General features: G+C 35.0%; 1 protein-coding gene across 1 annotated transcript; it reads left to right on the top strand.

Annotated features, from left to right (window-relative positions):
* Positions 1–5,165: 5,165 nt before the first annotated feature.
* Positions 5,166–6,150, top strand: LOC147801241 (uncharacterized). Its single transcript, XM_087154451.1, has 2 exons — positions 5,166–5,504; positions 5,587–6,150. The coding sequence occupies exons 1-2, from the start codon at positions 5,166–5,168 to the stop codon at positions 6,148–6,150; spliced, it is 903 nt and encodes a 300-aa protein (XP_087010577.1).
* The last annotated feature ends 17,969 nt before the right edge of the window (positions 6,151–24,119 follow it).

Below are 24,119 nucleotides of genomic sequence, written 5' to 3'. Positions count from 1 at the left end.
GATTGATCTTAAGAACGGATTCCTACATGTCGATGTAAATAAAGATAGCAGAAAATACACTTCTTTTGTGACACATGAAGGACAATATCAATTTCTTAAAGTTCCGTTTGGACTTTGCAATTCTCCCGCCGTATTTCAAAGATTTATAAACACCATTTTCCGAACTTTGAATAATAAAGGTTTAGTTTTACCATATTTAGATGACATTATAATTCTGTCTTCCTCCCTTGAAGAAGGTATTGAACGGCTTAATCGGGTGTTGAATATTGCTAGTGAATATGGACTTGATATTAATTTTAAGAAGTCCCATTTCTTAAAGAAGCGCATTGAATTTTTAGGTCATGTGATAGAGGATGGAAAAATATTCCCATCTACCTTAAAAACCAAAGCAGTTCTCAACTTTCCAGAGCCAACAAATTTGAAAAAAATTCATAGTTTTTTGGGATTGACCGGATACTTCAGAAAATTCATTCCGAACTATTCTATAATAGCTAGACCGTTGAGTGACCTGCTAAAAAAAGATCGTAAGTTTAAATTTAGCATTGAAGAAAAGAAAGCCTTTAATCAATTAAAATCTTTGTTAGCCCAAAATCCTGTTCTTTCAATATATAACTCTAAATATGAAACTGAATTACACACAGACGCCAGTTTAGAAGGATATGCTGCCATTTTAATGCAAAAACCCCCTGATGAAAAACATTTTCACCCCACTTACTATATGAGTAGAAAAACGACTGATGCTGAAAAAAAGTATTCCAGCTACGAACTTGAAGCTCTTGCTATCGTAGAAGCCCTTAAAAAATTTCGCATCTATCTGTTAGGTATTCCATTCAAAATAATTACTGACTGTGCTGCTTTTGAAAAGACTATGTCAAAACGAGATTTGTCAACTCGTGTAGCTCGTTGGGCACTTTTGCTGCAAGAATTCAACTATTTAATTGAGCATCGTTCTGGAAATAAGATGACTCACGTAGACGCCCTTAGTCGATCTCCAATTAATGTATTTTGTGTTACCGTCGATAATATTCTACCAAGACTCAGATCAGCCCAAGATAAAGATACTGGAATTAAGACTATAAAAGAACTACTTAAAATTTCGAATTATGAAGATTATTGCAATAGAAATGGAATTTTGTATAAATTTGTTGATGGCAAAGAATTGGTGGTTGTGCCAGAAAATATGCAAATCGAAATTATAAGAACAGCTCATGAGAAAGGACATTCAGGAATTAAATATACGGAAAAAGAAATCGAAGAATATTATTTCATACCTAAACTTAGACAGAAAATAGAAAACATCATAGCAAATTGTGTTCACTGCATACTCGTGAATCATAAAAGAGGAAAGAAAGAAGGGCTATTGCATCCATTGCATAAAGAAGATATGCCTTTGAAAACCTTTCATATTGATCATCTCGGACCTTTGGAGAGCACCCATAAAAATTATAAGTATGTGTTAGCGATAATAGATGCTTTTACCAAGTTTGTATGGATTTATCCCACGAAGACTACTACGTCAGCTGAAACTTTAGCTAAATTAGAAATCCAAAAAACCGTATTTGGAAGTCCTTCCCAGATAATTTCAGATAGGGGTACAACATTTACCTCCAGTGAATTTGCTGATTATTGCTCGAAAGAAAATATTAAACATCATTTAATAACAACAGGTTTACCAAGAGCTAACGGACAAGTAGAGCGTATTAATCAAACCATCATATCGATTCTTTCAAAATTATCCCTAGAAAATCCAGCTGAATGGTACAAGCATACAAATAAAGTTCAACAAGCGATAAATTCAACCTATCAAAGAAGCATAGACACTACTCCATTTGAATTGCTTTTTGGGACAAAAATGAACACTAATGGACTGGGAAAACTAAAGGAAATGATCGAAAGTGAATTTCAGTCTCATTTTGATGCCCAAAGAGAGGAACTAAGGAAAAACGCAAAGCAACAAATTTTTAAAATTCAACAAGAAAATAAAAAGACCTATAATTTAAGAGGAAAGGAGCCAAAATCGTACGAAATTGGAAATTTGGTCGCCATCAAAAGAACCCAATTTGGACCTCATTTGAAGCTAAAACCAAAGTACCTTGGCCCATACAAAATAACAAGAGTAAAAGGAGGAAATACCTATGATGTAGTAAAAGAAGGGAATCACGAAGGACCAAACTGCTCGACAACGTGTGCGGAGTATCTTAAACCATGGAACAGTTGCCAAGAAGAATTTTAGAGCTTGCGAAGAAGAAAGAATTTAAAGACGAAAGACGTGAAAGAAGAAGAAAGAATTTAAAGACGAAAGACGTGAAAGAAGACAAAAGAATTTAAAGACGGAAGACGTGAAAGAAGACGAAAGAATTTAAAGACGGAAGACGAAAAAATTTAAAGACGAAAGACGTGAAAGAAGACGAAAGACGTTAAAGAAAAAAAAAGACGAAAGACGTTAAAGATGAAAGACGTTAAAGGAAAGAAAAAAGATGAAAGACGTTGAAAAGAAAAGAAGACGAAGCCGTTGAAGAAGAGACAAAAGACGTGCAAAGATGGAAGAGTGAACGTGCCTGAACTGATACACTCTTACCTAACGTTCCTGAACTGATACACTTAACCTAAAACATTTAATTTTCAGATATCAATTATATTTTTCAGTCTGCTCTGCTTTTTCTTTTTTTTTCTTTATAGAGTCGCTGGAGGACCAGGCGAGATACAGGAGGGCCGAGTTTGTGGTGCCAGCTCCTGTACACCAAGCCGATCTCAGTTCTCTGTGGTGCCAGTTCCTATCTGTGGTGCCAGTTCCTGTGCTGTAACCCGATATCAGTTCTCAGATCCGTAAGCTAGAAGTTCCGCAAGTCTATGCAAGCCACAAGCTAATCCCTGTGCACGACGAGGAAGCAGTGGGGATTTCCCAGAGGTAGAGCGCAATGGAGAACGAACCGAGATAGACGTGAGGATATGCACTCCAAAGAGGAGTTATACAAAACTTTTAAAGACGTTCCATACTTATTATTTTTTGTTATTTAATCGTTAATTGTTAATCGTCCGTCCAATGTAAATTTAATCTTCAATATATATGTTTTTGTTTAAGAACGTGTCTTTTATTTAAGACGACCACTCATGCCGTCCCCACATATATATATATATGTGTGTGTGTGTGTGTGTGTGTGTGTGGGAGTTAGTGCAGCATTAGATGAAGTAACGACGATTTAACAATCAAACTTAACATTTAATGGAAATAAAAAAGGATGGAAGGATATAACAGTGACATGTTTGGTGAGAGCTGCCTTCTCGCAGTATCGCCAAAACGGATGTGTATAAGAATCAGATTGTTCTATGGTATAAAGTCAGGAGTTAATTATAAATTCGGCAGTTTCCCTTCGGGATTCGTTGGCGTCTCTCTACTAGGAAGTAGTATCACATGATTTCTTCTCAGTATTTCATGATAAAGAATGATGCAACAATCTTAAAGTATTACGTGATGTTGGATGACGCAATGTTCGCAGCTGTTACACTATGGTGTTGAAACCTATATCAATTCGGCGATCCTGACAACAAAATGTCCTCATTTTCATCAGAACAGCTATCAGACACAGTTACCTAAAAAAAAGAAAAAGAACGAGAAAGCAAAGTATAAAAAATAAAAAGCAATTTTTAATTTACTGACCACGGCTTCATGTGGTCAGCGGAAGATGAAGTATTTATTGGTCCATCATGATTCCCGACTTTTGGCACATCGTATCTATCATTCTTCTTCACTTTTGTGATTTGGTATGGACCGAAGAGCTTGAGTCTTAATTTGAGACCAGATCCAACCTGAGTTCTCTGGATTGCAACTAAATCTCCTACTCGATATTCATTGGCTTTCTTTCTTTTATTGTACTGTCTGCGGTTCTCTTCTTGGATCTTCAAAATATTATTTTTGGCTTCTTCTCGAATGTTCTCTCTATCTTGGATAAATGATTCTATATGTTCTTTCTCTAACATTTGCAGAATATGTAAGTCCTCTTTTGTTTTAATTTTCACTCCGGTCAAAAGCTGGAAAGGAGTAATCTGAGTGTTCCGAGAAACTGTAGAATTAATGGTACGCTGTACTGCTGGAACAAATTTGTACCGCATAGTAGGATCTTTTATTGATAGTTTTGCCAGTATCAGTATGAGGATCTTATGCATTATTTCCACTTGTCCATTACCAAGAGGAATGCCTGTTGTTATCTTCACATGTTCGATACCTTCATCTTGGCAATGAGTCTCAAAATCTGTTGAAGTAAACGCAGTACCTCTGTCAGTAATTATTCGTGAAGGATTCCCAAAAGTTATCTGTTGAGCTTATAACTTATCTATTGCCTCTAGACTTGACGTTGATTTGGTTGGGTAGAACCAAACAAACTTGGTAAAAGCATCTACCACGGTGAAAATATGTTCATAGTTTTTATTAGTTGAAGGCATGGGACCAATGAAATCGATATGGTAAGTATCTAAGGGAATACTATTTTTAGGAATCGGGTTCAAAAACCCTTCTCTTTTTCCTGCCTTCCTATTTACTAATATACACTCTACACAATTACTTACAACATTTTCAGCACATTTCTTCATATCTGGAAAATAATAGTTTTGTTTAAGCACATCAACAGTTTTAGTTATACCAAAATGACCATTAGCATGTGTTGATTTGATAATGTCAGTTTGCATTCGTTGTGGAACCACTAGTAAATAATTATTATTCTCAAAATTATATAAAACATTATTTTTTACCACAAAATCGTCAATTGATTTGTTTTCCAAAAGTTGTTTAATAGAGTTAATGTATTCATCACTTATCTGGTTAGTAACAATTTTAGAGGTTAGTTCGTCAGAAGTAATATGCATAATAGGATATCTACTTAAACAATCAACATGTTTCATTTGTTTAACTGGGCGATGTACAATTTCATAATCAAAGTCTCCCCCTCACGTCCTGCAGGTTGCCTCAAAGTGACGAGGGGGTGTACCTGGGCGTAACGGGCGAAGTACGTCGGGAGAGTTTCTCCTGGTAGGGCAACCCAAGGCGTGAAGGCCGTTCCACTATGCTCAGCTAAGATCTGCAAGCACAGGAGCAAAGTCATACTTCTCTCCACTGGAGCTCCAAGTACCTTGTACCAACAGAAGCTGCTCTTTCCTTTCTCCATGAGACTATGTCGCCTATAGTAAGTCATACAGCATCGTCGGTTGCGCTGGTAAATCAAAGACGCGTTCGAGGTTTAGGAAGAGGGCCACTTTCGAAAAATATGCGTCAGTCTCCACACAAGCATCGCCCACTTAGAATTCTCCAATGCAATATAAACGGACTCAGTACAGCAGCAACGAGGGTTAAATTGGACCAACTCCTTGAGTTGTCTGAATCTAAAGACGTTCAGATCATTGCACTTCAAGAAACCAAACTGAAAGATCCCTCTACGCTAAAGGTCAAGGGATATAACATTTTCCGTTCTGATAGGAAAACTAGTGGAGCTGGCGGAGGCCTGGCCTTCCTCGTCAGGCACCTGCAGTATCGAAGTATAGATATTCCACAGATAAGATATACTAATAATACTATAATCCAATACTATAATTCAGGGCATTTCGTTCCCTTGGAGGGGCAAAAACATTAAAGTCTTCAACTCTTACAACCCTCCTTGCTCCCCAGGTCTGTCTGACTGCCTGTTTTACTGGTCTGATGATAATACCTTCTTCCTTGGAGATCTGAACGCTAAACGCCCTTACTGGGGCTGTTCTAATAGCAATGCAGGAGGAAATGCACTGCTAAATCTTGCAGATGATAAAAGCTATATGGTTCTTAATGATGGCTCGCCCACGCACTCCTCACACAGCTATAATACTAATGAAGCTCTGGATATCTCCATCGTCAGTCCAGATTTATACCCTCACTGCAGATGGACCGTGTTAAACAATATTGGTAGCGATCATTATCCCATCCTTATTGGATTGGATATCAATCAAAAGGTCATTACGGATCGAAGGAAGTACTGGAATTTCAGGAAAGCCGACTGGAAGAAGTACAAAGATCTCACAAATACCGGAGTGTTTGCTGCCCCTCTATCTAATAACATTGACAATGACTGGATTAACTTTGTAAATGGGATTCTTAACACAGCAAAGCAGTCGGTCCCTCGGGGTTAAGTCAAAAGGTACACCGCATTCTTCTCCCACAACTCTGATACCTTGCAACCACTCTTGAAAAAGAGAGAAGCATTGTCCAATCGCTTATCCAACACCAGTAATTTATCTGACAGGGCTGATTTGAGCAGAATATAAGCAGAGATTAAACGCAAGTATGCCCTTCTAAAGAGGCAGAGTTGGAGCGAATTATGCACTACTCTTGACTCTAGAACTCCTGATTCCAAACTGTGGAAGCTGGTGAAGAACATTGATCAAAGACAACCCCAATCTGAGAATTGTAACACTATTCTAGCCCAAGACGGGAGTGTCCCCTGCAGTCATAAAGAAGCAGCAGACATATTGGGCTTACTGTACCGTTTGCGGTTGGGTATCAAAAATGAAAAAAAATTATGTATATAAAAGGTAACAACTGAATTTGAAATAAAATATGGCCGAATTAATAATATTACGCATAGTGGTAGTAAAACCCATGCAATAAAATGCAATCTAAAAGAGTAAAAGAAAAGGATCGAATGTTACCACATACCTTATTATTTCTATTTGGGGCGAAGGTGACATCATCTAAAAAGGCACAGCTGTAAAAGTAAAAAAAACCGAAAACAAAAGTCCAGAGTTCAGATGAAATGGAAGTTCATTCCTTATTTTATGTTAACTTAAGTCAGCATCAGGAAAACAGCAACCGTATGGAGAATGTAGCGGATAGGAGACGCTGGGAGTTTTTCTTTTTGTGGTCTTAGTTCAGACAGAACAAGTCCGCAAGCCCAAAAAAGCGCAGTTGTTGATGCTTATCAGATCTTTGAAAATTTGGCCGAAAGAATCATCAAAGTTGACGGCGTGCCTCATCACACGAGCACACTGTTGTTGAAATCATAGTCAGCATAGTCTACTATTGCACGCAGTGATTTTTATAGTAAAACAGGGAATGTAGGACAAGAACGAAGAAAGAAGACGATGTAGAATGATCATGTTTTCGTGCAAGCATTCACCAGCAAAAAAAACATGGCGGCCGAAACGACGCCATGCCAACACGAACTCCGATGAATTTTATAATTTGACTCAAAGGGAAGCTGCCACCACTCTCATCTCGAGGAAATCATAACTCGGCGATCATTCACAAAAACATGCTCAGAGTGGTAGATGGTTTTCTTAAAGAATAAAAAAACAAAGTTTGCACACTTAAAATGCGAATGCAGCCACGACCATTAGCAATGGCGGTGGTAACGCCATGTTCCGACCTCAGGGGGAGGAGGGAGAAAAATGAAACTCCGTTAAGCGGAGAGCTACATAAAACGATTTTTTTGAATGCCACGAGCGTCTCTTGCCCTCCGATATTTATACTAAAATGCTAGAAACTAGGAGTTGAGTAACTAAATTACTGAAAGTTAGTAAAAAAACTAAATCTTACAAGTTGAGATGTTATATCTATCTATCTTTTTAAAGTATTATTCCCATTTTCTGATCGAAATTGAAGAGTTAAGTTCACGCATACTTTGAGTCCCTCGTGTGGATGAAAGATTCCGACACGCAGGTGTTATTCTAAGAACCACAAAGGTTGAAAGCGAAAGGAATTTACGGGGGAGAGTGTCAAAATTGCAAAAAAACTTAAGGGGCGAGAGGAGTCGGATCAGCAAATTTAAGAATTGTATCAAGAATTAACAAAAAAATTAGAAAGTATTAAATTACACTTGTGACTTGATGTCACATTATACCTCTGCACAAAAAATTTTGAAGACATTTTTTTTTCTTAGAAAAAAACTTTGCCAAAGAGAAACATAAGTATAATAATTGGAATTATAAAACCTAAATTGAGTATTAACAGCCTGCCACTCCAGTCCACCACTTCTCCACTTACAAACGGTCAAATTTTACATTCAGGTGCAAATAATATACAAAACTACATGTCAAAAAACTTTGACAGTAAATTATTCTAGGGTTAGGAATTCTGTGCCCCAAACATACAGTTACCAACAAATGGTATCACATAACAACAAATACATATAAACAGTTCTATATGGCTGCATCTTGATTAGTGAAATGAAAAAACAATCTTAATTGTTTGATAAAAAATTTACATATACAACAAAGAAGAGATGAAAAAATTAAACATAATATGCATTGTTGCATGCCAATGCATAGGACGGTGAGAATACCCGTATTAACAACATTCAGGATACATGAAGTAGACTGCGAAAATCATCTCCGAAGAAAATAACGTTAAGGAAGTAAAATGTATAAATGAGTATTTACAAAAATCCCACTCAATAAATGTGAGAAAAAATTTTTTAGGTAAAAACATTAACTCAAATGATTCCTTGTAAGAAGGAATGAAAAATTAAATTGATTTTGTTTGCTGACAATTAGTATGAAAAACATTATAAAGATGCAAACAAACGAAAACAATCAGGCTACCTCTGTAAACTGACAATACTCCGAGCTTAAACGAAAGAAAAATGATTTGTGCAATGAAAAAACTTTTTTACAACAATACATGACCTGAATTTTGACAAAAATTAAAACCAATCGAATACGACTGATAATTATAACCCGAGTTAAAACGACGAAAAAAATTTAGTACACATCAAATGCATACCTTAGAAATCAAAGTCATTAGTGAGATCAATAAGTCCACAAAAATTTTAACTAATTAAGATTTGAAGAAATTTAGAAAGAAAATTGCTAAAAATTAACTAACCATAAAAGGAAAAGCCTAGGCAAAAACATTAAACTTAACAAAACTGCAAGGACCCTTAACACGAGAAAAAAAACAACAAATTAACTCTCACTTAACCTCGACAAAAAATACTTAAAAACAAAATAAGGCCTTGACACATTGCTTACAAAAAGCATTACCTAAAACAATTGCCGAACAACAATATACAAATTAACAAAGTCAGCATCAAAAATTTTATTAACAAAAAACACACAACATAAATCATAACAAATATTTGATAACATTAGGTGTACAATGTGATGCACATTTATACATTTGATACAAACTGTATCAACAAAAAAATGCAAAGAGTTTTCCACTCTGCAAAAATCAAAGAAATGTATGCAATAAAAGTTTGATTTATGACATACTAGAAAAGCAAAAAATTAGTGTACAGAGCTACAGGGTCGAAAAAGAGAAAAAAAGTTTTGGCATTCGAAGACAGTATCAATTAATTACAATTAAGTGGTTAATTAAATTTAAAAATTACTAATATTAACATGAAATATTAGTTCAAAAGAACTGTAATGAGTTAGACACGAACAACCAACACCAAACACGAACCCATAGTCAAAAATATTGGGGAGTCACTAAGAGAGGGAACTGCTCATCATCCACCATCAAAACAAATCATTATTTGAATACCTCATTCAATTAAAAAAATGTACAATTTTCATAAAATTAAAAAAAGTTAAATTACAAAAAAATATATAAACAAAGAAATTTTTTTTTTTTTTTAAAAAAATCACTGGTATTGCCTGACTACAGGATCCCGATGTTCCGCGGATATGTGACGACCAGCATCACACACAACGATACCCAAAAAGCTCCCACCACACATATCAATGTTACACTCAAAAATTATATTAGAAAAAATTATTTGTTTCTTAAATTATAAGGACAAGCCTTAGGGAGAGTGATATCACTATCATTTGCAATAGGGGAGGTATCCAAAGAGGGACGAAAAAGCAAATTTCGCTTTCTATGAGGACATAGACGTAAACGGTCTATATGAACAGTTAGTTTAGGTGCATTTGTATTGTCCAAAAGTTGGATTACATAATCCACATCATTAAATTTTTACAAAATAGTAAAAGGACCATCAAATTTAGGTTTAAAGACATTCGTATGTTTTAAGTAAACAATATCACCAATGTTTAGTGATCTTAGTTTTGCCTTCGCACCTTGCCTCAAATTTTGTTTGACTTGTGCTCTTTCAGAATTATAATATGCATTTTCATATACAACATTAAGTTTATTTAAGGTCTCTAATAAATAATGAGACTTATCTAAATGTACTGGTTCAACACCAGTTTCAAAACAAATAAAAAATTAAGGCCAAATTACGACCAAAATGAAGTAAATTAGGGGTGAATTTAGAGGAAGAATGGATTGAACCATTGTAAATATTTTGATGAATTAATAAGCTGGTTGCAAATGATACACCTTTCTCATGTAAAGTTAAAACAGAAAATTTAATAGCTTGATTAATGCTTTCACTCATTCCATTACTTTGAGGATGAGCTGCACTACTATGGGCTAATTTAAATCCTAACTTCTTATTGATTAATTCAAAAACCTCAGCTTTAAATTGAGTACCTAGATCTGTTAACAGATATAACATTCGACCATAATGAGAAATATAATTAATTAAATGTTTAGAAACAGTCTCAGAGGTTAAATTTACTAATTGATTTAAAATTAAATGTCTAGAAAAATGATCTATGAAAGTTAAAATATATCCTCAATTTTTAATGGGTCCAACAATGTCCATTGCGACAAATTGTCCAGGCCTTTGAGATAACCACATTGATTTTAAAGGAGCAGGTTTGCTCGCAGTCTGTTTATGTTTAATACATAATTCACAAGACTTAACATAATTACAGGTATCACTCTAACAACTTTTCCAAAAATATCTATTAGACACAAGCTCATACGTCTTTTGAATACCAGTATGAGACACATAACAAATATTTAACACTTTAGATTTTAAGGAATTTGGAACTACAATTCTGTGTTTATAAGGAAGAACCTCAGTGGCATACATTAATATACCATCATTTAAAAAGAAATGTTCTGTCTTAGATTGATTAACTAACGTTGGATTGTTTAAAAGAGAAATAATTTCCTGAATATTTTGATCTTTACATTGTTCGTATTTAAATGTGTCTAAAGAAATTTCAAGAGGGGATTCATTATTGGTTAAAGCATGAATTACATGGTCTTCATTAATATCAGTGAAAGGTAAAATTAGTTCAGAATCATTAACATTTAAAACAGGTTGACAAAAATTAGGATCAGGAGAACGACTAAACCAGTCGGCTAACACATTCTCATGACCAGGTATATGTACAAAATCAAAAGTATATTCACTTAAAGCAAGAAGCCAACGTGTGATAATATCAGCAGGTGATCTAACCGTACAATAATGTTTTAATGGTTTACTATCACTCAAAATTGTAAAATTTCTATTATAGAGGTAAGATTTAAATGCTGTAACACCCTAAAAAATGGCATAGAACTCAAGTTTTATGACGGGGTAGTTGCTGACTGATTTAGATAAAGCCTTGCTAAAGAAAGAAACAGGACGAAGAGATCCTTCGTGTTCCTGCATTAAAGCAGCTGAAATGCCTAATTTACTCGCATCTGTATTTAGAAAGAAAGGTTTACTGAAATCTGGTAACTGAAGAAAAGGTTTCGAAAAAAGTTCATTCTGTAATGCATCAAATGCCCGCTGTTGTACTTCAGTCCATTTAAATTTAGATTGCTTTGTATCAAGCAACAGCAATTAGTTGGGCAAAATGTGGGATTAAATGGCGATAAAAGCCACAAACACCTATGAACTTTTTAACTTGCTTGGCATTACGAGGAGTAGCAATTGAAGTAATTTTGGCTATATTGGATGAAGTAGGGGTTATACACTTATGCGAAATTACAAAACCTAAATATTCAACAGAATCTTTAACAAATTGACATTTATTTGGAGCTAACGTTAAGTTGTATTTGATTAAAATTTTAAGTAAGGCTGAGATTCTATCTGTCATTTCCTCAAAGGAATTTGCTCCAATTAAAAAGTCATATTGGTATGCATGGATACCTTTAATGCCTTCAGCATTTAATTCTTCAATAATTAGGTCTACTAGAGCCTGAAAAGTACTCGCTGCCGTTTTGAGGCCAAACACGAGTCGTCTATTAGCAAAATATCCAAAAGAGTAGTAAAAGTTAGTATGTCCTGTAGGTGTTCAGGAAGCATAACCTGCCTATAAGCTTCTCGAATGTCACATTTTGTGAAAAATTTATATGCAGAAATTTCATTAATTATAGTACTTATTTTAGGCAAAGGGTAAGTGGAGCTTTCGACCACAGCATTTAATAACCGTAGGTCCAAAGCCAAATGATATTTAGGTTTACCCTGATTATTTTCTGAGTTTTTCTTTTTGACTAAAACTAGTGGAGCAGCCCAATGGCTAACATGCCTATGAATAATTCCGGCTTCCACTAATTCATCTAACTCTTGTTTAATGTCATCTCCTTGAAGCATATGGAATGTCAAACGGTAAGGTCTTTATTGCATTCTCGTTTGTCAAAGTTAAAGAGGGAACAACACGATCTGTACATCCTATGGTTTTAATTGTTTTCGAAAAAGCAGCAAAATTTTTTAATAAAATGTTCTGTAGAATTATTTTTTGATCAGTGTCTAATTGTCCTAAATCAAAATCAGTAGGTTTTAGTTCTTCTTTTCTTAAATTTAAACTATCCTGAGAAGCAGTAATTAAATTACACTGTTCAATATCATTAACATCATTTACATTTACATTATTACTATCATTACTATTTTGGACAACAAAATTATAACTTATATTACCTATATTCAAACCTTTATTTAAGTGAACAGTGTTATCAGAATTATTTTGGATTATTGTATCAAAAGAAATATTGTCAACAACATTAATAAAGGGATGAATTGAATTACAATATCTGAATTATAAGTAGGTGTGAAATACACTTCCTTATTTGTTTGTTTATCAAAAGAATTAATTCTTAAATGGGCAATAGCAGTCTCACCTGGCTCGATATTGAGCTTATTCCTCAAAACAACATGCACCTGTTCATTATTGTTATCAGTACAAGTTAAGTTATCAAAATTATTTAAGGGAATGCTAAAATTACTAAATTGTGCAGATTCATCTTTATAATTTATAAGAACATTATGTTTCTTTAAAAAATCAAACCCGAGAATGCCCTGAAAGGAATTACTCTTAATGTCTGCAGCAAAAAATTGGTGTCTAAAGAACTGGTTATTGATTTCAAAGGAAATTTCAGCACAAGCTGTAAATTGAAGTTGAGAGTTGACTGCCCGTATTTGGACCTTTCTCGATAAAAATTTTACTTTATTATTTTCCCTGATTTTATTGAAGGTATCTAATGTCAATAATGACACTGATGAACCACTGTCTAATAAAAAATTAACATTAATATCACTAAACCTGGATGGAATTGTGGGCAGACTAATTTCATCAGAGACGATATTAATCGACTCACTTTTTTCATCATTACAATTTGTTAAGAAATCTCTAATACTTTTGTTCTAGTTATGCATGGTCTTTGCCATGAAGGTCTTAATGTCAAAGATTTTGGATGGTTTGGTGGATGAGGAGACAGCGCCATCTCTTACTGCCTCCTGCTAGAGTTTAACGGGTTATTACCCCTATTATTATTCGCATGTACCCTGGGTCAAAATTGTTCATTCTGAACAGGGATAGGTGGTGGTGGATACTGCGGTGCAGTGAATCAGGGAGGAGCCATATGGAACTGTGGCGGAAAAGAATGCATCGCCAAGTTTGGGCCCATTGAATGTTGTCTTAAATGTCTGAGATACGTTCGACACACACTCATCATATGCCCAGACCTATTACAGAAGGCACAAGTAAGGTTTGGAGTTGGGCGAGGTTGTTCTTGTCCAACCCGATCCTGGTTCTGTACAGGGTTATATAAAAGGGGACATTGTTTAGTATTATGGGGCTCCTGGCATATATTGCAGTTAGACAGCATGGTCTCAATTTTGGCGTTCAGCATTTCGAACTGTTTTGAAATTAAGGTGAGCTGATCATGTGCAGCCAAAGTACACTGAGTTACCGAGTGTGCTACGACTAAAGAAGTAGCCGAGCCAGCTAAGGATTGCTGAATGGTCACGATGTGGTGAGCTTTTTTTACCATTTCTCTATAATCTTGAATGCCCTCAATGAGAATAGTCTCCTTAAGGTGCAAAGGGATTGCAGAAAAAAACTGCATGGCTTTAATCCTTGACAAGGCTGTTTGGTCATTTATAAAGTTATATGCCCTATGGGCTAACGTGTCAATTCTGTACTCGAGATTTTTAATTGTTTCAGAGCGCAAAAGGCTGATCGCCAGAAATTTTGCCAAGTCAGCCGAAGAAGAATCCTCTTGTTTGAAAAAATTTTGAAGCAGCCGACATGCATCCTCGAACTTTGTGACAGCCCTACATTCAGGTGAATTCTGAAAAAAAGTGAGAGCAGCCCCGGATAATTTTGATTTTAAAAGATATAAGGCTGCATCATTGTCAAATTGATTCAATTTCACAAGATCTTTAATTTGGTTCAGAAACCACTCTACGTTTTGAGAATTTCCAGAAAATTCTGGTATCGAGAAATTAAATTTTGTGGCTTGCCTATTAGCCTCTACGTTATTTATGTTGTCAGGCATAATTATTGAATTAGAATAAGCTCTACTGCGGGTGAGAATTGGGGTCATCTAATGAAAATATTGTGTATTGATATTATCATTAACTGATTACTTTTAACAACATTACAATTTATCTAGCCAGTACAACATTTTGAAATAAGAAATATAACATAAAAATTCAACCATTACTACAAAATACCATATACATTGCCAATATTATGAAAAATTTCAACATTGAACCTTAAGAAAAATTGTTATACTAAAAATCACAATCAAAGATTTTTTCAAAGTAATAGAATGAATTCATGACTGGAATCATGAGTGTAAACCATTTAATGAAATAACACTATTACTACTAAATATTTCAAAATGTAAGTAACAACCAAAAATTATCAAAACAAACCACTCAGTAATTTTTACTTATATTGTATAGAGATTGCAATAATTAATGAATTTTTATCATTTAGCAATATAAAAGTGTCATACACTTATAAAAATCAATACCCATCAACACAATTATTCCAAAAAAAAATCATTTAAATTATCAAACATGACCTATTTCAAAATGATCCAAAACACCACCAAGGCAACATTAAAATTTCACATAAAACTTGCTAAATTTTAAATAATAACTATTATTTTAACCAATTGCTGTGAAATTTGCATTCAACCAACATACCTTAATAATATTGAACATCAATTTTATAGAATAAAAGGAATCTTATTATTAAATTGTTATATGACAAATTATTTACCAACTCTTATCCAATTAATATTTATCATTTAATCAAAAATATTTATATTTATCATTCTAATCAAAATATCAATTATCATTTTAATCACTATTACAAAACAATTGTATGACTCAATTACAGAAATTATGACAATTAATTATTATTTACTCAACTTAAAAAAATTATAAATTTGGTTATTATATAAAAAAATTTTGTAAATAACCGAAACAATACTTCAATTATCCAATCAAAAAATTACAACTTATTAAAATTGATTACATTGTAAAATTTATTATTGTTTACTAAATTATTACATTAAAAACTATTGACAGAAATTGTCTATTGCCTAAACCAAAAGTAAAAAAAATTAATTGCATTAAAAATTAAATAGCAATTTATTACTTTATTGATATTAAACATTTAATTTGAAAATAAAAGGTTCGATGGTCAAATTAATATAATTAAAATATAAGCATGCATTCACCCAAAAAAACAGTTGCGGCACCAAGTGTACCGTTTATGGTTGGGTATCAAAAATGAAAAAAATTTATGAATATAAAAGGTAACAACTGAATTAGAAATAAAATATGGCCGAATTAATAATATTACGCATAGTGGTAGTAAAACCTATATAACAAAATACAATCTAAAAGAGTAAAAGAAAAGGATCGAATGTTACCACATACCTTATTATTTTTATTTGGGGCGAAGGTGACATCATCTAAAAAAGCACAGCTGTAAAAATAAAAAAAACCAAAGAAAAAGTCCAGAGTTCAGATGAAAGGGAAGTTCATTCTTTATTTGTTAACTTAAGTCAGCATCAGGAAAACAGCAACCGTACGGAGAATGTAGTGGATAGGAGAAACTGGGAGTTTTTCTTTTTGTGGTCTTAGTTCAGACAGAACAAGTTCGCAAGCCCAAAAAAGCGCAGTTGTTTATGGTTATCAGATCTTTGAGAAATTTGGCAGAAAGGATCACAAAAGTTGACGGCGTGCCTCTTTACACGAGCACACTGTTGTTGAAATCATAGTCAGCATTGTCTACTACTGCACGCAGTGATTTTTACAGTAAAACAAGACAAGAACGAAGAAAGAAGACGATGTAGAATGATCATCTTTTCTCGCAAGCATTCACCAGCAAAAAAAACATGACGGCCGATACGACGCCATGCCAACACAAACTCCGATGAATTTTATAATTTGACTCAAAGGGAAGGTGCCACCGCTCTCATCTCGAGGAAATCATATCTCGGCGATCATTCACAAAAGCATGTGGCGTTATCAAAGACTCATCGCATAGAACGTCACACAGAACGTCATCTTCATTAAAATGCAACGCGGCTGGAAGAAGCCGATCTCTCAAGATGCAAATCAACTTTCCCGGACTGCGCGCGCCTGCACTCAAGAAGGATAAAAACCAGCTCACCGACGATTAGTATGCCACTTCGACCTCAGCGTTCACCTGGAGATGTGCGCTGAACCTAAGCCGCCTAGTCCCGAAGTACTACTGATGTCTTTCTACTTACTTTGATGATGGATTTAATGTTGTAAAATGCTTTTAGAGTTTTAGTTGTTTATGAAGGAAATAAACCAAGTTATAGTTATAAAATGTCTGATATCTTCTAAATACTTCGAAACACTAAAAACACGCTGAGAGTGGTAGATGATTTTCTTAAAGAAAAAAAACAAAGTTTGCACACTTAAAATGCGAATGCAGCCACGACCATCAGCAATGGCGGTGGTAACTCCATGTTCCGACCTCAGGGGGAGGAGGGAGAAAAATGAAACTCCGTTAAGGGGAGAGCTACATAAAACGATCTTTTTCGAATGCCACGAGCGTCTCTTGCACTCCGATATTTATACTAAAATGCTAGAAAGTAGGAGTTGAGTAACTAAATTACTGAAAGTTCGTAAAAAAACTAAATCTTACAAGTTGAGATGTTGTATCTATCTATCTTTTTAAAGTATTATTCCCATTTTCTGATCGAAATTGAAGAGTTAAGTTCACGCATACATTGAGTCCCTCGTGTAGATGAAAGATTCTGACACGTAGGTGTTATTCCAAGAACCACAAAGGTTGAAAGCGAAAGGAATTTACGAGGGAGAGTGTCACAATTGCAAAAAAACTTAAGGGTGCGAGAGGAATCGGATCAGCAAATTTAAGAATTGTATCAAGAATTAACAAAAAAATTGGAAAGTATTAAATTACACTTGTGACTTGATGTCACACTTACATTGCAAGAATATCAGCAAATTGTCCTTCAGTGCTCAAGACAAGACCATTGAGAGCAGGGCCAGAAATCTTGCTCATGGACACCGCAGCATTAGGGTAAGTAGTCCCTTATTCAGCAATCCTTTCTCTACGCAAGAATTAGAACTCGCTATCGGTGATTTGAATCTTTCCAAGTCTCTTGGCCCTGACTGCATCTATGGACACATGATTTTGCATCTTGGTGAGCAGGCTAAGAAGAAATTGCTTGACATCATTAATCTCTCCTGGAGCAAAGGTCGACTATCCAGAAACTGGAAAAAAGCAACCATTATCCCAATTAGGAAACCAGACAAAAATGCAAACTCACCTAAAAGTTACAGACCTATTGCCTTAACAAGTATTCCATGCAAAATTATGGAAAAAATGATTCTCACCAGACTTACCTTTCATCTCACAACCAAAAATCATTTACCGAAAGAACAGATTGCACTCCGGAGAGGACACAGCACTACTGACCAAGCTCTTTACTTTGGTCAAAAAATCAGAGACTCCCAAAACATCAAACCAACCAATCACACCGTGGCGGTATTCCTGGATCTCTCAAAGGCCTTTGATAGAGTATGGTGGAACTTATTCATTATTGAACTTCATGACAAATTTAAAATCAATTGCAGTCCCCTTTCCTGGATTGCTGATTTTTTAAGAGATCGGCGTTTTCGTGTCAAGTCTAAAGAGACCTTATCCAGCTGGTACCGAATGCATCAGGGAGTCGCTCCGGGATCCGTCCTCAGCCCAACCCTGTTTTCATTGTTTTTAGCTGGGTTGGAGAAGATCATTCCTGAAGAGTGTGATATCGCTGATGACATTGCGCTGTGGTGCTCCGGCTCCGATGTGAACTATATAGAATCAACCTTAAACTCTGCGTTAATTGATGTATGGAACTTTGCGAACGACCACAAACTGACTTTTAATGTCTCAAAATCATATGTTGGTTTGTTTACCACCAATAAATACCTGTACTCGTATCACCCCCAGGTTCTATTCCAGGACCAGCCTCTTTCCCACGTTAAACTTCCAAAGTACTTGGGCTTCGTCTTGGACCAGGAGATCACGAGCAACGGGCACATACTAAATCTGGTCAACAAGAGCCGCAAGAAACTAAATCTTCTCAAGTACATCTCTGGTGGAGACTGGGGCGCTGATGACAAAACGCTCAGGAGAACATATATTACACTTATTAGGCCTATCCTAGAGTATGGGTTCGCAGTCTACTTCTGTGCCTCACCATCTAACCTCCATCATTTAGAAAGAGTGCAATTGAGTGCGGCTCGCATTATAACGGGCCTGAAAAATAGCTGCCCAAACGATATAGTACTGTACGAGGCTAATCTTCCACCTCTTAGTCATGTTAGAAACTCGAATTTGGTGAAATATTTCAGCAAATTGAAAAGTTATGAAAATCAGAACCGAACCTCTGAGTATCTGTCTAACTGGTGCAACAACCAGAGACTCAAAAGGAATAGCCCATTTGGTCTGTCCGATAAAATGAAGATTATTTCCCAATCGGTGGAGTATTCATCTCTTACACCTTGTGTCAGCCCGACTGAGGGATTATCCGGAGTTCACTTCCACTCTGAACTTCTTTCCCACACAAACAAAAACTCAGATGTCCCTGAATACCTACGACAGCTGGCTCTCGAGGTTATAAACTGTATCCCGAGTGATACCACTTTAATATATACAGATGGCAGTAAAGACGAGTCAAATTACACTGGGAGCGGTAATTATATCGAGAATATTTCTGTTCGACCCTCTAGACGAAACCCAGATAACTGCTCGGTACTTAGGAGCGAATTAATAGCTATTGAGGAGGGTTTAAAAACCATCCTCCACTCCACTGACTCTAGCGATATTTGGATTCTCACAGATAGCCGCAGCTCGATTCAACATCTACAGGACTAGAGTCGAGTAAAAGACCTTGTAAGTATTCAAATAATCAATATGCTCATAATTATTGTAAATCGTAGGGAGGTCCACTTTCAGTGGATCCCCTCTCACGTCAACGTCCCTGGAAACGAAGTTACGGATATCTTGGCTAAAAGCGGCTGCTCTGAGAAGGCAACTACCGACTATGACCTCACTTTTCAAGAGATTTTCTCAGTGACGAAAGTGTCTATTTCACTTTCTGCGGGAAAAAAATATCATCCATAAAATTGACTACAACACCTTCTCTACGAAGATCACGAAACACATAATTAATGTACCTCTGAAATGTACTAGGGTTATTACACAACCCAAATGGCACTTTATTAAACTCATATTGCCCATCAGGTGTCGCAAATGAGGTATACTTTTTACTATCCTCGTCTACGTCTATATAGAAAAACCCGTTTCGGAGATCAATTTTGCTACATATTTTAGAACCCTGTAATTGGTCTAACACATCTTCAATAAGAGGTAAGGGGTACCTATCTTTGTTTTAGAATTTAATTTTCGACAATCTATGCACAATCTTTTGCTGTTATCTTTCTTTTTGCAAAGAACTATTGGGGAACAATAATCAAAACAACTCTCTCTAATTATATCTGTTTTTAACCATTCTGATATCTGATGATTTACTTTTTGTTTCCCAGAAAAAGATAAACGTCTAGCCCTTTGACATACTGGGATTTCATCTTTTAAAATAATTTCCATTGTTAACTTAGTGTCTTTAATTTTGTTTGGTTTATAATTATTAATCAACACTGACAGTTCATTTCTAATACAAGAGTCATTAATATGTGATAAATCAAGTTCATCATTACTCGACACATTGTTGATATTAAATAAAAAACATTCACAAGGCCAAGAATCATTAATATTGAAACAAGAACACTCATTAAAAATCTTCACTCTTAGAAGTTACGATTTGTGTATTTACATTTGAAGAAAGCTGGCCTAGTTTCATTAATTGGTTATAGACAGTGAGCGTTATGATTGCATCACAATTTAAATGTTCAGAAATGGCGACGTTGACCTTCAACCCTGACTCATTGGGATTTATAGACATATGGATCTCCACTAATTTAGTCATATGCTTATCATTGAAACGCGATGTTAGCATTATGTTAGATTGGAGAGAAACGTTTATTTTTATTTTATTTGAATTAATCACCGATAATTGAGCTCCAGAATTAATTATGGCTTGAAATGGGATATTTTTATTGAAATAAATCTGAGCATACTTCAACTCGTGCTTAAAATTATTTTCTCCACATGGTCTGCAGGAATTAACACTAAAGCTTCCATTTTTTAAGTTATCACTGGGAGAGGTATTTTTTCTTTCTGATTAATCGCTTCTGGAATTATATGTTTTTTTCAATCTCTTTTGGCAATCGCGCACAAAGTGATTAATTTCTCCACAAATACAGCATTGTCTCTCCTCTGTATTTTGTTCATCTATCGCTTGCGAAAAACGATCCGGGTGGTTTTTTCTGAAATGTTTTTTCTCGCTTCGAAAGAAAGTGTTCTCCCCATACTTATGGGCTTCTCTGTGTGGCGTATTTTTAAACGTAGTGTAAATGTCTAATTCTCGTGCTAACTCGACAGGATTAAACCAATTTTCTCCCTGACGGATTAAAATATGACTGGCCATCTCTTTATTTAATGTCTCAATTATTTTATCGGATATGATTAAGTTGCATAATGATTTAAATGTTTCAACTTTATGTAATTTGCAATAATACTCGAAATGTGAATTTAAGCGAGTAGCAAATTGAATATATGTTTCTTCTTTAAATTTTGAGGCATTTTTAAAGTTATTCAAGCATTCTTGGGGAGTTTGTTGAAAATCGCGCAATATTAAAGCTTTTAATTTTTCATAGTTTTTTAAATCATCATCTTCAATGTATAACAAGATGCTGTTTGCTTTTTCACCTAGCATATTAAATAAGATTTCAGCTTTAAGCCCCTCGTTTATGCTTTTCGTACTAAAAGCTCTTTCCAACGATGAAAAAAAATTGATTAAAATTTTCCGGTTTCGGTGGAACTGGAAGTGAAAGAGTTTTAATGCTATGAATTAGATTCTCAATGTTTGCTTCGGGTGTATCATTTATTGTTTTGGGAGGGTCAATTTCAAATGCTTTGTTTTTCGCCTCTAATAAAAGCATTTCTTTCTCGTACTCTTTCCTCTACGGCGTTAGTTATCAAATTTTTGACAAATTCAGAATCATTTTTAAATATTTCGGTGGATTCAATTTTTTCTTTTAATTTAACGATATTATCGCTGCTGTCTGCGATGCCTCCTATTTCCTCTAATACTTTTACTAGGTCTTCTTTCTTTGAATTTTTATACCTTTTTAAAATTGAAAATTTCCTACCTTGATTGAAGAGACTCCCAGTGTCTAATGGTAATTCAATGTTTTTCGATTCGTTGATTCCAACCAGATTCGTATCCCCTTTCGTATCCAAGGATTTCACAACTGCACTTTCAGGAAAAGTTGACTGCCCTTCTGATTTGCACAAAATAATCCAATAATTTCACAATCTTTCAGGATGATTCGAAAGTTTCAGAAAAGCACCTCACGGAAGATTCAGTTATTGCTGATTTGGGAATGTTCAGAGGTCTCTCTGCTGCTGCTTTTCTCCAGTCGCAGATTTTTTGCTGCACTTCTACTCTCCTGATCAGTATGACTCCGGAAAATTCGTGGATTCCAATTGTCCTGCTCGGCAGATACAAGACGGAATTTTACACAGGAACAACATTCGAGTGAATGTTACTTTGATAAACCGCTCCTCCACGAGCGTAGAATTTCGGTGATTCGGTGAACAATTCGGTGATTCCCGTACTCGGGATTTAAAACAGGAACAAAATCTGCGACTCCTACGCGACCGTAGAATTTCACTCCTTTTCTCTCAATTTTCGGTGAATATCCCCTTCTCGGGATTTCAAAAGTTATTTGGCTGAAAAATCCTCTGCTCAGGATTTCGAAGTTGTTTGACTAAAATCCCCTTCGCGGGATTTCAAAGTTCAGAAATAATTACAGCTCGATATTCACATTCCGGACGCAAGCCCCCATTATATGTGGGAGTTAGTGCAGCATTAGATGAAATAACGACGATTTAACAATCAAACTTAACATTTAATGGAAATAAAAGGATGGAAGGAAATAACAGTGACATGTTTGATGAGAGCTGCCTTCTCGCAGTATCGCCAAAACGAATGTGTATAAGAATTAGATTGTTCTATGGTATAGTGTCAAGAGTTAATTATAAATTCGGGAGTTTCCCTTCGGGACTCGTTGGCGCCTCTCTACTAGGAAGTAGTAACACATGATTTCTTCTCAGTATTACATGATAAAAAATTATGTATATGTATATATATATAGCACAAAAAAAAAACCAAACTAAAAACGGAAACAAAAAGAAAACGGAAGTAAGGTAATAGTAGATAATATCAAGCGCTAAAGCTGCTTTAAATATGATCACTATATATATATATATGTATTGTATATATATATATATATATATATATATATATATATATATATATATATATATGTAACATAAAAAGCTTCAATTGATATTTTTATGTTATCCTAATTAATTATTCTAATCGAAATACTTTCTCACACTTTTAAAAGCCACATCCTGTTCTTAAATCTATTTTTGGCTCAAGTATGCATTTAATTAAAAGCAGGACATATTTCCCTTTGCTCTGTGTGGGAAATGCTCGATCTATTTCATAAACCAATAGCAACTACTAAGATTTCCCTCTTTCCCTAAATTAAGACATTTTACGGTTTTTACTTTGCAAGATTTTCCCTAACATATAACCAAGGAGCGCAGCTTTTCGTGTTCACTTTCACTCACTCTCATGACTGCTCTTGTCTAATAATTAATAAATAAATTTTGTACCCTCCTTCCCGACCTATGACCTGTTTTAATCCTTCCACTCGGCAACGACGTTATAAGTCGGCAGGATTAAACGGTCGGGAACGGGGTACGGTACATCAACGATATGGAATATCTCTCATTTGAAAATAAATAAATCAACTTCGGAAGAGGGTACATCAAAAATATGGAATAACTTCAAATCATTTTTTCAAATGGACATTTGGTAAATAAGCAGTCAAATTCTTCTTCAACTTATGGCAATAATTAATTCATCCAGTATCTTCATCAAAAAAATAAACTCTTCAAAACTTTTTGTTTATTATAAATGATACCTACGCACAGTGGAACAAAACGATCAACGGTTTTCCATATGTCTATGCTGCATATTTTGTCTACGTTCCTGAGACTACTAGAAAGCTGAGCTTCAATTTCCTTCCTTGGACTAAAAAGAAAAACTGCATCGAACTCCTGATAATTAAAATGTTTTTATTGGAACCCTATCCGTTTGAGAAAGCGTTGATTTTGCCAATCTTAAGTGCTGAGCTGGATTTTATCGTCGATGAATTGTTTTCACATCCCGAAATGGTTTACGATGGTCTCCTTAGATGTTCGACATTCCTTCCCACCTGCTCAGAACTCAAAGAAAAATAAGCTTCAATTTCTCCATTCAGTGTTAATTTACGATTCATCTTAACGAAGAAACAAATTTTTTCCCTAGCAGCTCTCGTCTTTGCTTT

Source organism: Parasteatoda tepidariorum, chromosome 11, assembly GCF_982258835.1.
Source record: "Parasteatoda tepidariorum strain Cologne lab strain chromosome 11, Ptep-v5.0, whole genome shotgun sequence".
NCBI lineage: Eukaryota > Metazoa > Arthropoda > Arachnida > Araneae > Theridiidae > Parasteatoda > Parasteatoda tepidariorum.
Note: the sequence above shows the minus strand (reverse complement) of the source record. Positions and strands in the feature narration are given on the sequence as shown.

What these genes read in the sequence shown, in the direction of transcription:
- LOC147801241 (XM_087154451.1), top strand. Translation starts at nt 5,166, where the DNA reads ATGTCGCCTATAGTAAGTCATACAGCATCGTCGGTTGCGCTGGTAAAT. An exon ending in GCGGAGGCCTGGCCTTCCTC is followed by an intron (nt 5,505 to 5,586) that starts GTCAGGCACCTG and finishes ACTATAATTCAG; the next exon opens with GGCATTTCGTTCCCTTGGAG.